Source organism: Rutidosis leptorrhynchoides, chromosome 1 (genome assembly GCF_046630445.1).
Source record: "Rutidosis leptorrhynchoides isolate AG116_Rl617_1_P2 chromosome 1, CSIRO_AGI_Rlap_v1, whole genome shotgun sequence".
NCBI lineage: Eukaryota > Viridiplantae > Streptophyta > Magnoliopsida > Asterales > Asteraceae > Rutidosis > Rutidosis leptorrhynchoides.
The window spans coordinates 660,539,850-660,554,121 of record NC_092333.1 but is presented as its reverse complement, the minus strand read 5'-3'; the positions used below and the strand labels follow the sequence as shown (position 1 = coordinate 660,554,121).

The 14,272-nt window shown below is 33.3% G+C and overlaps 2 protein-coding genes across 2 annotated transcripts; one reads left to right on the top strand and one right to left on the bottom strand.

Annotated features, from left to right (window-relative positions):
• The first annotated feature begins 9,911 nt into the window (after window positions 1-9,911).
• Window positions 9,912-10,895, top strand: LOC139850367 (uncharacterized). Its single transcript, XM_071839952.1, has one exon. The coding sequence runs from the start codon at window positions 9,912-9,914 to the stop codon at window positions 10,893-10,895; it is 984 nt and encodes a 327-aa protein (XP_071696053.1).
• A 1,935-nt stretch (window positions 10,896-12,830) lies between these two features.
• LOC139850358 (uncharacterized) lies at window positions 12,831-13,597 on the bottom strand. Its single transcript, XM_071839942.1, has 2 exons — window positions 13,376-13,597; window positions 12,831-13,304 (listed from the first exon to the last, which is right to left on the bottom strand). The coding sequence occupies exons 1-2, from the start codon at window positions 13,595-13,597 to the stop codon at window positions 12,831-12,833; spliced, it is 696 nt and encodes a 231-aa protein (XP_071696043.1).
• Between the last annotated feature and the right edge of the window lie 675 nt (window positions 13,598-14,272).

Genomic DNA, 14,272 nt, shown 5'->3' with positions numbered 1-14,272 from the left:
ACTCATTAAGATTTGGTTATTTGAAATGAATTTTATACAAATGTTTGGCCATCCAGTTTGTCTAACGATTCACGAACGTCATAACTCGAAATAATTATATAATGATGTATATATAGATATATATATATATATACTTATGATTTGATAAAATGATATTTAAGTATCTCATTACATATAATAACAATTGGTTATATACATAAAATGAGATTACTAACTTAAAGACTTCAAGACTATATACATATATAACGATTAACGTTGTAGTAACTTCTAAATTAAAATGAATGTATATGTATTGTATTAATATGTATTAATACACTTTTGAAGGACTTAAACATATATACTAACATACTTATACTCAACAAAGATAGCTATACTCATTTTTCTCATTCAATTTTATCAAGAATTCTATTCGTATTTATTCGGTATGTATACCCGTATCATACACAACTCTTAGATGTACCTACTATTGGTATATACCAACAATCAACTCAAATGATCAGCCATTAGACAAGATGTTACATGTGGGAACCAACCATTTAACCTCATGTATGACTTTTATGCAAGAAAACAAGCTAAATATTCTATATATTCGTCCCATATTCACGTCAATTTGCACACACACACATACAATTTCATTTCCAATTTTCTTCTAAGTTAATTCACTCTCTAATCTCTCTTCATTTACCTACTCAAGAACTCAGTAAACAACCTTCACTTTGATCATAAACTACATCAAAGATCAAGCTTAAAACACCATAGAAAGAATCACTCAAGAACGTATCAAGATAGTCATCCGATTTCAAGGAGATTATTTCCAATCTTTCAATCCAACTCAACCACTCTTTAGGATCAAGAATCTTACTTCATTTTCAGTAGCTTTTCATCTTATAATCAAGGTAAGAATCATATATAAGCTTTGGTTCAATTCATATACTTATAACTATCTTATTTCAAGATAGAAAGCTTATTCGAACTTTTGTTCATTCCATGATTTTACTTCAAGAATTCCAAGCCATCAAGGATATCTTTGAACTCAAGATATTCTCCTTATTTCTCCAGCAAATTTATTCATTTAATTTGAGGTAGTAACCTTATTCATAATCTTATTCGATTCATATTCATATAGCTATCTTATTTTGAGTTATAACTAATAACAACAAGAACATAGTTTAGATTATTTCTAAACTTATTTGCAAATAAACTTAATCCTTATAAATTGACTTTTAAAATACTTCAACACATGTATTATGACTGTATGTCAAGCTAACATAAGGATATAAAACTTGTAAACACGAAGAACACCTTAAAATCGAATATACGCCGTCTTAGTCGAACGGGGGCTGTTTTGGGTTTAATTTTAAAAACCTATCTTAAACTTTGAATTAAAAGATTTCCTTTGGTGAAAAATATTATTTTATATGGATATGAAATATATCCAAAATCCATGGTTAAACTCTAAGTGGAAGTATGTTTTTCAAAAGGGTCATCAAGATGTCGTTCTTACGACGGATATGACTATCTTCTCTTATTTGACACCTAAGCTGTATTTTAGACTATAAACCTATACTTTTTCTATTAAGATTAATAATGTTGAGTTTGATACGAAACCATGGCAACTCGAATCACTCAAAACGGATTTGTAACGAAGAAATTATGGGTAAAACAAAATGGGATATTTTTCTTAATTTTTAGCTACGGACATGTTTCATAAAAATGGATGCTAACCTTATCCTAGCTAACTTACCTTGTATCCTACATGTATTTATACATGTCTTGCTCCCGAACTTATGGAAATACAATTTATAATAGTCGTGATTAAGTTCTACGACAATATATTATAGTCTTAATAAATATCGTAAGGCAAAATATATATATATATATATATATATATATATATATATATATATATATATATATATATATATATATATATATATATATATATATATATATATATATATATATATATGACTTGATCACCGTGGATCCGTATGCAATGTTTTGACATATCATTTTGATTTTTTCTATATATATTATTGGAATGAACTATAAGACACCATTGGCAGTAATTTCGAGTTAGCTGTGGGTCGATGTGGATTCCAAAATATTATATACTTTGAGTTGTGATCGAGCCTGAGACATGTATACAATGGGTCGCGGATTGCTTCAGACAATATACATATTATGTGTCTTATTATATTAAGACAATATATTATAGTGTTAGTGAATTCTAACACAATATACGCATTTATATATATATATATATATATATATATATATATATATATATATATATATATATATATATATATATATATATATATATATATATTATACTGTTGGACTATTGGACTATTGGACTACGAACGTTGGACTACTAACAATGGACAATTAAAATTATCACAAGTATCATAAGTATGGAATATTAATTAATTATATATATATATATATATATATATATATATATATATATATATATATATATATATATATATATATATATATATATATCTTGACACAAGAATATTATTATTAGGTTCGTGAATTTGTCAAAGGCCAAGTCTTACCACCGTCTATTCGGAAATCATCACAAGTGAGTTATAGTCCCATTTTTACTATCTAAATTATTTTAGGATGAGAATACATGCAAAATTTATAAATGTTTTACAAAATAAGCACAAGTTCATGGAACTACATTCTACGATTGTTTTGTTATATCGGATATCTGTATTTATTATTATTATGCTTGGTAACTTAAGAATTGGTGAAAAACACTAATTGACGCGAATCCTAAAGGTAGATCTACGGGCACCAACCACCCCCATTTTCGAATAGTGGAAATGCTTTAGTACTTCGAAGGGTCCTTGTCATACATTTGAATAGTGGAATGTATGATGTCAGATATCTTAAGCGCTCTATGTTAAGGTCGGTTACCAGGCGACTCATCGTATGAATGATTTTTGCAGTTGTAATGATCCTGCGCATTTAATTAAATGAAATCTTGTGGCTTATTAAATATTATGATTATTATATAGAAATTAAACATATGACACACCAACATTTTTGTTGACGTTTTAAGCATGTTTATTCTCATGTGAATATTAAAAACGCTTTCGCTGTCGTATGCCAACCCAAGGTCAAGATTTGAAGTCGGCATATTTGTTTATATTGTTTAAACTTGCATTCGGAGTGTTTGTTGTAATATATTTGATCATGTTGTAATGAGTTGTATAAAAACTTATTTATTTGAGGAGATTGTCTTTGATAGACAATCTAAATTATGTCATTAAGACCTTTATTCAATAATAAAGGTTATGGTTGTTGTTTTTTAAAAAAAAAAAACGAATGCAAGATTTGAAAAACGTCTCATATAGAGGTCAAAACCTCGCAAAGAAACCAATTAATATGAAACGTTTATAATTAATATGAACGGGGCATTTCAATTGTTTTCATTGATGACATACTTATTTACTCAAAGAATGACCAAGAGCATGAAGAACATTTGAGAAAAGTGCTAGAGTTGTTAAGGAAGGAAAACTGTACGCTAAGTTTTCAAAGTGTGCATTTTGGTTAGAAGAAGTTCAATTTCTCGGTCACATAGTGAACAAAGAAGGTATTCAGGTGGATCCAGCAAAGATTGAAACCGTTGAAAAGTGGGAAACCCCGAAAACTCTGAAGCATATACGCCAATTTTTAGGACTGGCTGGTTACTACAGAAGGTTCATCCAAGACATTTCCAGAATAGCAAAACCCTTGACTGCATTAACGCATAAAGGGAAGAAATTTGAATGGAAAGATGAACAAAAAAAGCGTTTCAATTATTAAAGAAAAAGTTAACTACGGCACCTATATTGTCATTACCTGAAGGGAATGATGATTTTGTGATATATTGTGATGCCTCAAAGCAAGGTCTCGGTTGTGTATTAATGCAACGAACGAAAGTAATTGCTTATGCGTCTAGACAATTGAAGATTCATGAGCAGAATTATACGACGCATGATTTGGAATTAGGCGCGGTTGTTTTTGCATTAAAGACTTGGAGGCACTACTTATATGGGGTCAAAAGTATTATATATACCGACCACAAAAGTTTTCAACACATATTTAATCAGAAACAACTGAACATGAGGCAGTGCAGGTGGATTGAATTATTGAATGATTACGACTTTGAGATTCGTTACCACCCGGGGAAGGCAAATGTGGTAGCCGACGCCTTGAGCAGAAAGGACAGAGAACCCATTCGAGTTAAATCTATGAATATAATGATTCACACTAACCTTACTACTCAAATAAAGGAGGCGCAACAAGGAGTTTTAAAAGAGGGAAATTTAAAGGATGAAATACCCAAAGGATCGGAGAACCATCTTAATATTCTGGAAGACGGAACCCGGTATAGGGCTGAAAGGATTTGGGTACCAAAATTTGGAGATATGAGAGAAATGGTACTTAGAGAAGCTCATAAAACCAGATACTCAATACATCCTGGAACGGGAAAGATGTACAAGGATCTCAAGAAACATTTTTGGTGGCCGGGTATGAAAGCTGATGTTGCTAAATACGTAGGAGAATGTTTGACGTGTTCTAAGGTCAAAGCTGAGCATCAGAAACCATCAGGTCTACTTCAACAACCCGAAATCCCGGAATGGAAATGGGAAAACATTAACATGGATTTCATCACTAAATTGCCAAGGACTCAAGTGGTTTTGATACTATTTGGGTAATAGTTGATCGTCTCACCAAATCAGCACACTTCCTGCCAATAAGAGAAGATGACAAGATGGAGAAGTTAGCACGACTGTATTTGAAGGAAGTCGTCTCCAGACATGGAATACCAATCTCTATTATCTCTGATAGGGATGGCAGATTTATTTCAAGATTCTGGCAGACATTACAGCAAGCATTAGGAACTCGTCTAGACATGAGTACTGCTTATCATCCACAAACTGATGGTCAGAGTGAAAGGACGATAAAAACACTTGAAGACATGCTACGAGCATGTGTTATTGATTTCGGAAATAGTTGGGATCTACATCTACCGTTAGCAGAATTTTCATACAACAACAGCTACCATTCAAGCATTGAGATGGCACCGTTTGAAGCACTTTATGATAGAAAGTGCAGGTCTCCGATTTGTTGGAGTGAAGTGGGGGATAGACAGATTACGGGTCCGGAGATAATACAAGAAACTACCGAGAAAATCATCCAAATTCAACAAAGATTGAAAACCGCCCAGAGTCGACAAAAGAGCTACGCGGACAGTAAAAGAAAAGATATAGAGTTTGAAATTGGAGAAATGGTCATGCTTAAGGTTTCACCTTGGAAAGGCGTTGTTCGATTTGGTAAACGGGGGAAACTAAATCCAAGGTACATTGGACCATTCAAGATTATAGATCGTGTCGGACCAGTAGCTTACCAACTGGAGCTACCTCAACAACTCGTGGCTGTACATAACACTATCCACGTCTCAAATTTGAAGAAATGTTTTGCTAAAGAAGATCTCACTATTCAGTTAGACGAAATCCAAATCAACGAAAAACTTCAATTCATCGAAGAACCCATCGAAATAATGGATCGTGAGGTTAAAAGACTTAAGCAAAACAAAATACCAATTGTTAAGGTTCGATGGAATGCTCGTAGAGGACCCGAGTTCACCTGGGAATGAGAAGATCAGATGAAGAAGAAATACCAGCACTTATTTCCAGAAGATACGTCAACACCTCCAACTGCTTAAATTTTCGGAACGAAATTTATTTAACGGGTAGGTACTGTAGTGACCCGAACTTTTCCATGTTTATATATATTAAATGAAATTATTATTTACATGATTAAGTGTTTCCAACATGTTAAGCAATCAAATTTGTTAAGACTTGATTAATTGAAATAGGTTTCATATAGACAATTGACCACCCAAGTTGACCGGTGATCCACGAACGTTAAAACTTGTAAAAACTATATGATGTCATATATATGGATATATATATAGTTAACATGGTATTATGATAAGTAAACATATCATTAAGTATATTAACAATGAACTACATATGTAAAAACAAGACTACTAACTTAAGGATTTCGAAACGAGGCATATATGTAACGATTATCGTTGTAATGACATTTAATTGTATATATATCATATTAAGATATATTAATACATCATAATATCATGATAATGTAATAATTTAACATCTATTTAGATATAATAAACAATGGGTTAACAACATTTAACAAGATCGTTAACCTAAAGGTTTCAAAACAACACTTACATGTAACGACAAACGATGACTTAACGACTCAGTTAAAATGTATATACATGTAGTGTTTTAATATGTATTCATACACTTTTGAAAGACTTCAAGACACTTATCAAAGTACTTCTACTTAACAAAAATGCTTACAATTGCATCCTCATTCATTTTAATCAACAATTCTACTCGTATGCACTCGTATTCGTACTTCTAAATATATTTACTATTGGTATATACACTCCAATGATCAGATCTTAGTAGCCCTTGTGAGTTACCTAACACATGTGGGAACCATCATTTGGCAACTAGCATGAAATATCTCATAAAATTACAAAAATATTAGTAATCATTCATGACTTATTTACAAGTAAACAAAATTACACACCCTTTATATCTAATCCATATACCAACGACCAAAAACACCTATAAACACTTTTATTCTTCAATTTTTTTATCTAATTAATCTCTCTCAAGTTCTATCTTCAAGTTCTAAGTGTTCTTCATAAATTCTATAAGTTCTAGTTTCATAAAATCAAGAATACTTCCAAGTTTGCTAGCTTACTTCCAATCTTGTAAAGTGATCATCCAACCTCAAGAAATCTTTCTTATTTACAGCAAGATATCTTTCTAGTACAAGGTAGTACTCATATTCAAACTTTGATTCAATTTCTATAACTATAACAATCTTATTTCGAGTGAAAATCTTACTTGAACTTGTTTTCGTGTCATGATTCTGCTTCAAGAACTTTCAAGCCATCCAAGGATCCTTTGAAGCTAGATCTATTTTTATCATTTCCAGTAGGTTTACCTACTAAAATTAAGGTAGTAATGATGTTCATAACATCATTCGATTCATACATATAAAACTATCTTATTCGAAGATTTAAACTTGTAATCACTAGAACATAGTTTAGTTAATTCTAAACTTGTTCGCAAATAAAGTTAATCCTTCTAACTTAACTTTAAAAATCAACTAAACACATATTCTATATCTATATGATATGCTAACTTAATGATTTAAAACCTGGAAACACGAAAAACACCGTAAAACCGGATATACGCCGTCGTAGTAACACCGCGGGCTGTTTTGGGTTAGTTAATTAAAAACTATGATAAACTTTGATTTAAAAGTTGTTCTTCTTGGAAAATAATTTTTCTTATGAACATGAAACTATATCCAAAAATCATGGTTAAACTCAAAGTGGAAGTATGTTTTCCAAAATGGTCATCTAGACTTCGTTCTTTCGACTGAAATGACTACCTTTATAAAAATGACTTGTAACCTGTATTTCCAACTATAAACTTATAATTTTTCTGTTTAGATTCATAAACTTAAGTTCAATATGAAACCATAGCAACTTGAAACACTCAAAACGGATTTAAAACGAAGAAGTTATGGATAAAACAAGATTGAATAATTTTTCTTGTTGTAGCTACTTGAAAATTGGAAATAAATCTATATTAATCATATCCTAGCTAACTCATATTGTATTATACATGTATTCTAATATATTATGTAATCTTGGGATACCATAGACACGAATACAATGTTTTGACATATCATATCGACCCATCTATATATATATTTCGGAACAACCATAGACACTCTATATGCAGTAATGTTGGAGTTAGCTATACAGGGTTGAGGTTGATTCCAAAATATATATATATATATATATATATATATATATATATATATATATATATATATATATATATATATATATATATATATATATATATATATATATATATATATATATATATATATATATATATATATTGAGGCTTGTATACACGAGGTCGTGGATTGATTCAAGATAATATATATTGCTTTATTTTTTGTACATCTAACTGTGGACAACTAGTTGTAGGTTACTAACGAGGACAGCTGACTTAATAAACTTAAAACAGCAAAACGTATTAAAAATGTTGTAAATATATTTTGAACATACTTTGATATATATGTACATATTTGTTATAGGTTCGTGAATCGACAAGTGGCCAAGTCTTACTTCCCGACGAAGTAAAAATCTGTGAAAGTGAGTTATAGTCCCACTTTTAAAATCTAATATTTTGGGATGAGAATACATGCAGTTTTATAAATGTTTTACAAAATAGACACAAGTAAATGAAACTACATTCTATGGCTGGATTATTAAACCGAATATGCCCCTTTTTAGTCTGGTAATCTAAGAATTAGGGAACATACACCCTAATTGACGCGAATCCTAAAGATAGATCTATTGGGCCCAACGAGCCCCATCCAAAGTACCGGATGCTTTAGTACTTCGAATTCATCATGTCCGAAGGGAGTCCCGGAATGATAGGGGATATTCTATATGCATCTTGTTAAGGTCGGTTACCAGGTGTTCACCATATGAATGATTTTTATCTCTATGTATGGGATGTATATTGAAATATGAAATCTTGTGGTCTATTATTACGATTTGATAAATATAGGTTAAACCTATGACTCACCAACATTTTTGTTGACGTTTAAAGCATGTTTATTCTCAGGTGATTATTAAGAGCTTCCGCTATTGCATGCTATTATATGGACAAGATTTGGTGTCAGCATGCTTGTATAATATTGTTTAAAACTGCATTCGAGATTTATTTTGTTGTAACATATTAATATTTGTAAACCAATATGTATTGGTAGTGTGTAAGTGTGATATTTGTTAGATTATCATTTCTGGATAATCTAAGTGGTGCCTTGTTAACCTTGTCGATAAAATAAAGGTTATGGTTTGTTTTAAAAACGAATGCAGTCTTTGAAAAACGTCTCATATAGAGGTCAAAACCTCGCAACGAAATCAATTAATATGGAACGTTTATAATCAATATGAATGGAACATTTCATCAACCTCGGTCGAGAGGTTCGACAAGGAGACCCGCTATCTCCTTTTCTTTTCATTATCGCGGCGGAGGGACTAAACATTCTTACAAAAGCGGCTATTGAAAAGGGTCTTTTCAAAGGTGTTGAGGTCGAAAGAGATAGAGTTGTTGTTTCACACTTGCAATATGCGGACGACACCATATTTTTTGGGGAATGGGGAAGATCAAATGCGTTAAATCTACGGAATCTCCTTAAGTGTTTTGAGTTGTCTTCGGGGCTAAAAGTCAATTTCCAAAAGCGTTGTCTTTATGGCGTGGGGGTTGATTTTGATGAAGTAAGTCGACTTGCTAGTCATCTTGGTTGCCAAGCCGGGAAATTCTCTTTTATTTATCTAGGGTTGCCTATTGGTGCGAATATGAACAAGGTAAAAATTTGGGCCCCGGTAATTGAAAAATTCAAAAGTAGGCTTTCGGGTTGGAAAATGCGTTCGTTATCTTTTGGTGGAAGATTAGTCCTAATCAAATCGGTCCTAAATAGTCTACCGTTGTACTATTTTTTGCTAATTCGTGCTCCGCCGAGTGTGTTAAAAAGTCTTGAGAGAATTCGGAGAGGTTTCTTTTGGGGGGAATGAGTTCGGGTCACAAAATTGCGTGGGTTAAATGGGAAAGTGTCTTAAACAAATTCGGGAATGGGGGCTTAATATTGGGACTTTAAAAGGAAAACATTTGGCTTTATTGGGTAAGTAGTGGTGGAGGTTCAAAACCGAAACCAACGCTTTCTGGGTCAAAATCATCCGTAGTATCTATGGATTGGGTGGGGGCTTAATGGCAGAGGATGTGACTGCTCACTCTTCACCATTAGGCGTTTGGCACAACATTATACATGCAGGTACTTCTATTAACGAGTTGCCGGTCGCGTTCAAAAATTCCTTCATCAAGACCATTGGAGATGGTGATACCACATCTTTTTGGCTCGAGCATTGGATAGGTAACGATAAACTTTGCAAGCTTTATCCGCGATTGTTTAGACTTGAAGAATCTCAGTCGGTCTCGATCAAAGAAAGAATCAGAAAAGATGATAACTCAATAAGTTTGATGTGGAGCTGGACCCATCCTCCTTCTGGCCGAACCGAAGCTGAATTGCAGTCACTGATCAGCTTGCTTATGGCGTTCAACTTCAACAACGGCAAGTCTGACACTTGGAATTGGGTCCTAGACCCCAACGGTATGTACACTGCCAAAAAAATGTCAACACTTATTGATGAGCAGCTGTTATGTTCGTTTGCCTCTCTCCATGTCTCTATGCGAAACCCGCTTGTTCCGAAAAAAGTTGAAATTTTCATTTGGAGATTACTTAACAAACGTCTACCGGTGAGACTTGAACTTGACAAAAGGGGTATCGACCTTCACTCGGTGAGATGCCCCCTTTGTGACGGTGATTTGGAATCGGTGGATCATGCGATCCTGAAGTGTAATCTCGCTTTTGATGTGTGGTCCCGCTTCCATAAATGGTGGGGGATTAACAACTTCTCAAGTACTAACCTGACAGAGCTACTGTGTTTAAACAACTCAAGTTCGACGACTTCTTTTGGCGGTTTAGTTTTGCAAGCTTCGAAGTGGGTATGCGCATATCTCATTTGGAAAAACCGGAACAATAAGGTTTTCCATGGTAAGACGTGGAATGCTCCGCTGGCCCTTAATGAGATTCAAGAAACTTCATTCTTATGGATTTCGACTAGAGCAAAAAAGAAGAATATTGAGTGGCTTTCGTGGATATCGAGCCCGGAAAAACTTATCAACATATCGTGATCCTCTCGTGTAATTCTTGCTATAATCTTAATCTCGTATTTTGTACATAGTGTGGGCTGTATATAGTTGGGCTTTTAACAACCCTCTAGTTGTAGTGCCCAGGTTGTGTTTTTCTAGAGTTATTGATCATCCATGTTGTAGATCATAACTCCTATTGTATCTTTTCCTTGAGTTTTTATAAAAGTTTGCTTTTCAAAAAAAAAAAAAAAGTATCTTCATAAATACTTTCTATACTGTCTTTACGAAAACACAAAATGTTAAGTTTTGAAAACAAAATGAAAAATGTAGAAAGAAAATGGTGGGGACAAATGACAATGGTCTATAATCCATATGATATGTCATGTGAGATTTAAAGTCACTTTTCTACTCGTAGGGAATGTGTTAATTGGCCGGATACGGCTATTAACAACATGTCCTTTGGTTAGAGGCCCACAAGCACCTATTAGATTAGGCTCCCTTCAAATCTAGCCAATTAAAATGTATACCGGAGTAAGGGCCTGTTTACTAATGTCTTATTGGGCTGTGTTGAATGGTCTCCTTATTCGGTCATATATATGGTTGTTTACTTGTGCCTTACTCATTCACCAAATCAATATGGAGGCCTTACTCGGTCACCATAAAAACAACTGTCCTCCCCATAAAGATAACATAATTACATGAAATACCCTTCTTCCTTCTTCCCTCTTCACTATTTTCATCTTTTCAACAAATTAAAATTACTCACTTTTTCCATTCTTCATCTCAACAAATCAATAAACACGTATGTCAGCTTCAATTCCACCTTATCTTCATTGTCGCCACCATCATTATATGAGAAATGTTTGTGTATTTCAGACTATGAATTTGAGGCTTTATGATTTTGGGGTTTTTTTTATTGAAACAAAATTAATTATATGAGAACTGTTCGTTTGTAATATAATGCTTTTGTTTTGTTATTGTTATTGTTATTAATTAATTAATTTGTAGTTGTAATTTATATGGTTGTTCTTAAATTGTACTCCGATACTTACGAATTTGATTTGCCAGCTCAATGATATACTTTTCTTTTGTTTTGTTTTGGATTTGCCCTTCATACTTTCTGGTTATTAGAACTTATAATGGTTGTGTTTAAATTGTGGATTATTGTTATTGTTATCGTTAATTATGGTTGTTGATTTTTGTAGGAATTTCACTGCAATAGTTATTTTATTGTTAATAAATTGTAATTGTTATTACCTGTACAGAATATTTAGTTAAATTTTTTATTAATTAATTATTTATAGTAAGGGTAAACTAGTCATTTTCTTAATTCAGACAATTTATTTGTTTTAAAAAGTAAACACTATTATTCATTCACTCATTACTACATATAGTCACTCTATATCCATTCTGCCATCTATATCCATAACTGACTTAATAGAAAAAAAGGTAAACAGGCCCTAACTCTTAACCCCTTTCGAGTTAAATGTTGTAATATTGATTAAACGCGAGATGACAAATTTGCTTTGCTATGTAAATAGTATTGCTACAATATAATTTATGATTAGTAAGTACCTAACTTTTCGATGTCGGCATAAATCGACCCTATGACACCATCACTATCAATTCGCCATCACCATGTCTTAATATTGTTTGAGGATGTCAAAACAATATACTCCGTAATGTAGTAGTCTAATACACTACCTCTCCGTACATAAATACATAGAGAAGAATAATTTATGCAGTAAAACTGTACGGATCTTTCTTGCTGCAAAAATAGAACGAGAAACCAGTTCTGTAAATATTACGCGTAATAAGTTTCAAAGGCTGAAATTTTAAATTTCAACATTTATTTGAAAACATTTCTTCAAAGCACTTTACGTTTACATTTTTTTTTTTTTTTTTTTTTGAACATCAAAATTTTATTAAGCCAAACGGACCCCTAGCGAGCAACTAGGAGACCGGAAAACAAAACAATTACAAAGGGCTTATAAGCCACGAGTTCCAACTCGTATCTAATTTACCTCTACTACTCACCCACTTATACGCTACACTACGAATGGAATCAAACATTACATTCTTTTTAAACGACTTCGAGTTAAATAAAATAGCATTCTTATATCTCCAAATATGCCACAACAATGTGGAAATTATGACATATAGTGTGTCCTCCTTCTTTGCCGTAACATGCCACCCATCAAACCATTGAATCCATTCTTTCCAAGAGCTTACCACCGGTATTTGCACATCAACCCAAACTCGAATTTTGCGCCACAATTCGAACGCCATCGAACAAGAAAACAAGACATGATTGAGAGATTCCACACACCAATCACAAAGAACACAACCTATACGCTGAATCTCTATGCAACGTGCCGATAAGTTAAGCCTTGTTGGAAGACGATTTAATACTACCCTCCAAATAAACACGTTAATTTTCTGGGTAACCATCTACACCATCTCGTATATGGTTCAGTACACGGAAGCAAATTATTGTCTATAAAACGCCGAGTGGTACTTACTTTAAAGGTACCATCAATGGAAGCCTCCCATAACCAATCGTCATCTGAATTAGTTAACTGAATATGGTCAATCTCATTTATCATGGCATTAACCAGGTTGCTTGTTCTTGAACCTGTAAAATCACGCAACCATTCCCAATTCCAGCAACCATTTACGAGCCTATTTGCTAAAGTGGCTTCTTTGTTAGACTCGAGATGAAATAGTCGATTGTATCTCTTCATGAGGCAACCATTACCTAACTAGTTGTCTCTCCAAAATGAAATAGAGTGACCATTTCCTACCTTCCTGCGCAGCGAGTTAGATGGCATGGTATCATCCTGAATAGCTTTCAAAAAAACAGAAATAATGTTTGCCCACAAGCTTGACCCGCATAATCTGCTTCCATCCAACCGGCAATCGGACCATGAATTGCTCGAACAATCTCTATCCACATAGCGTTTGGGTTACAAACAAATCTCCACACCCACTTAAATAATAGAGCAAGGTTAAACGCTCGTAAACTTCCAACACCCAGCCCTCCGTTTTCTAAAAGTGCTAACACTTGATTCCAACTCACCCAATGTATCTTCTTCACGCCTTCTTCACTACCCCAAAAGAAATTGGCTCGGATACTTTCTAAATCATTAATAACCGAATCCGGACATTTAAACAATGAAAGGAAATAAATGCCCATACTCCCCATCACAGACTTTATCAAAGTGTACCGACTGCCAATGGATAATAAAGAAGTCTTCCAACCTGATAAACGTTTGCGAAATCTATCACCAAGAGTATTCCAATTGGCTATACGTTTCATACTTACCCCCATTGAAAAACCGAGATATCTAAATGGCAGAACCCCCATTTCGCATCCAACATCACTAGCAAAACTATTAACCTCAATCGGATCGATCCCC

What these genes read in the sequence shown, in the direction of transcription:
- LOC139850358 (XM_071839942.1), bottom strand. Translation starts at nt 13,597, where the DNA reads ATGAAGAGATACAATCGACTATTTCATCTCGAGTCTAACAAAGAAGCC. An exon ending in CCATTGATGGTACCTTTAAA is followed by an intron (nt 13,305 to 13,375) that starts GTAAGTACCACT and finishes GAGATGGTGTAG; the next exon opens with ATGGTTACCCAGAAAATTAA.
- LOC139850367 (XM_071839952.1), top strand. Translation starts at nt 9,912, where the DNA reads ATGGCAGAGGATGTGACTGCTCACTCTTCACCATTAGGCGTTTGGCAC.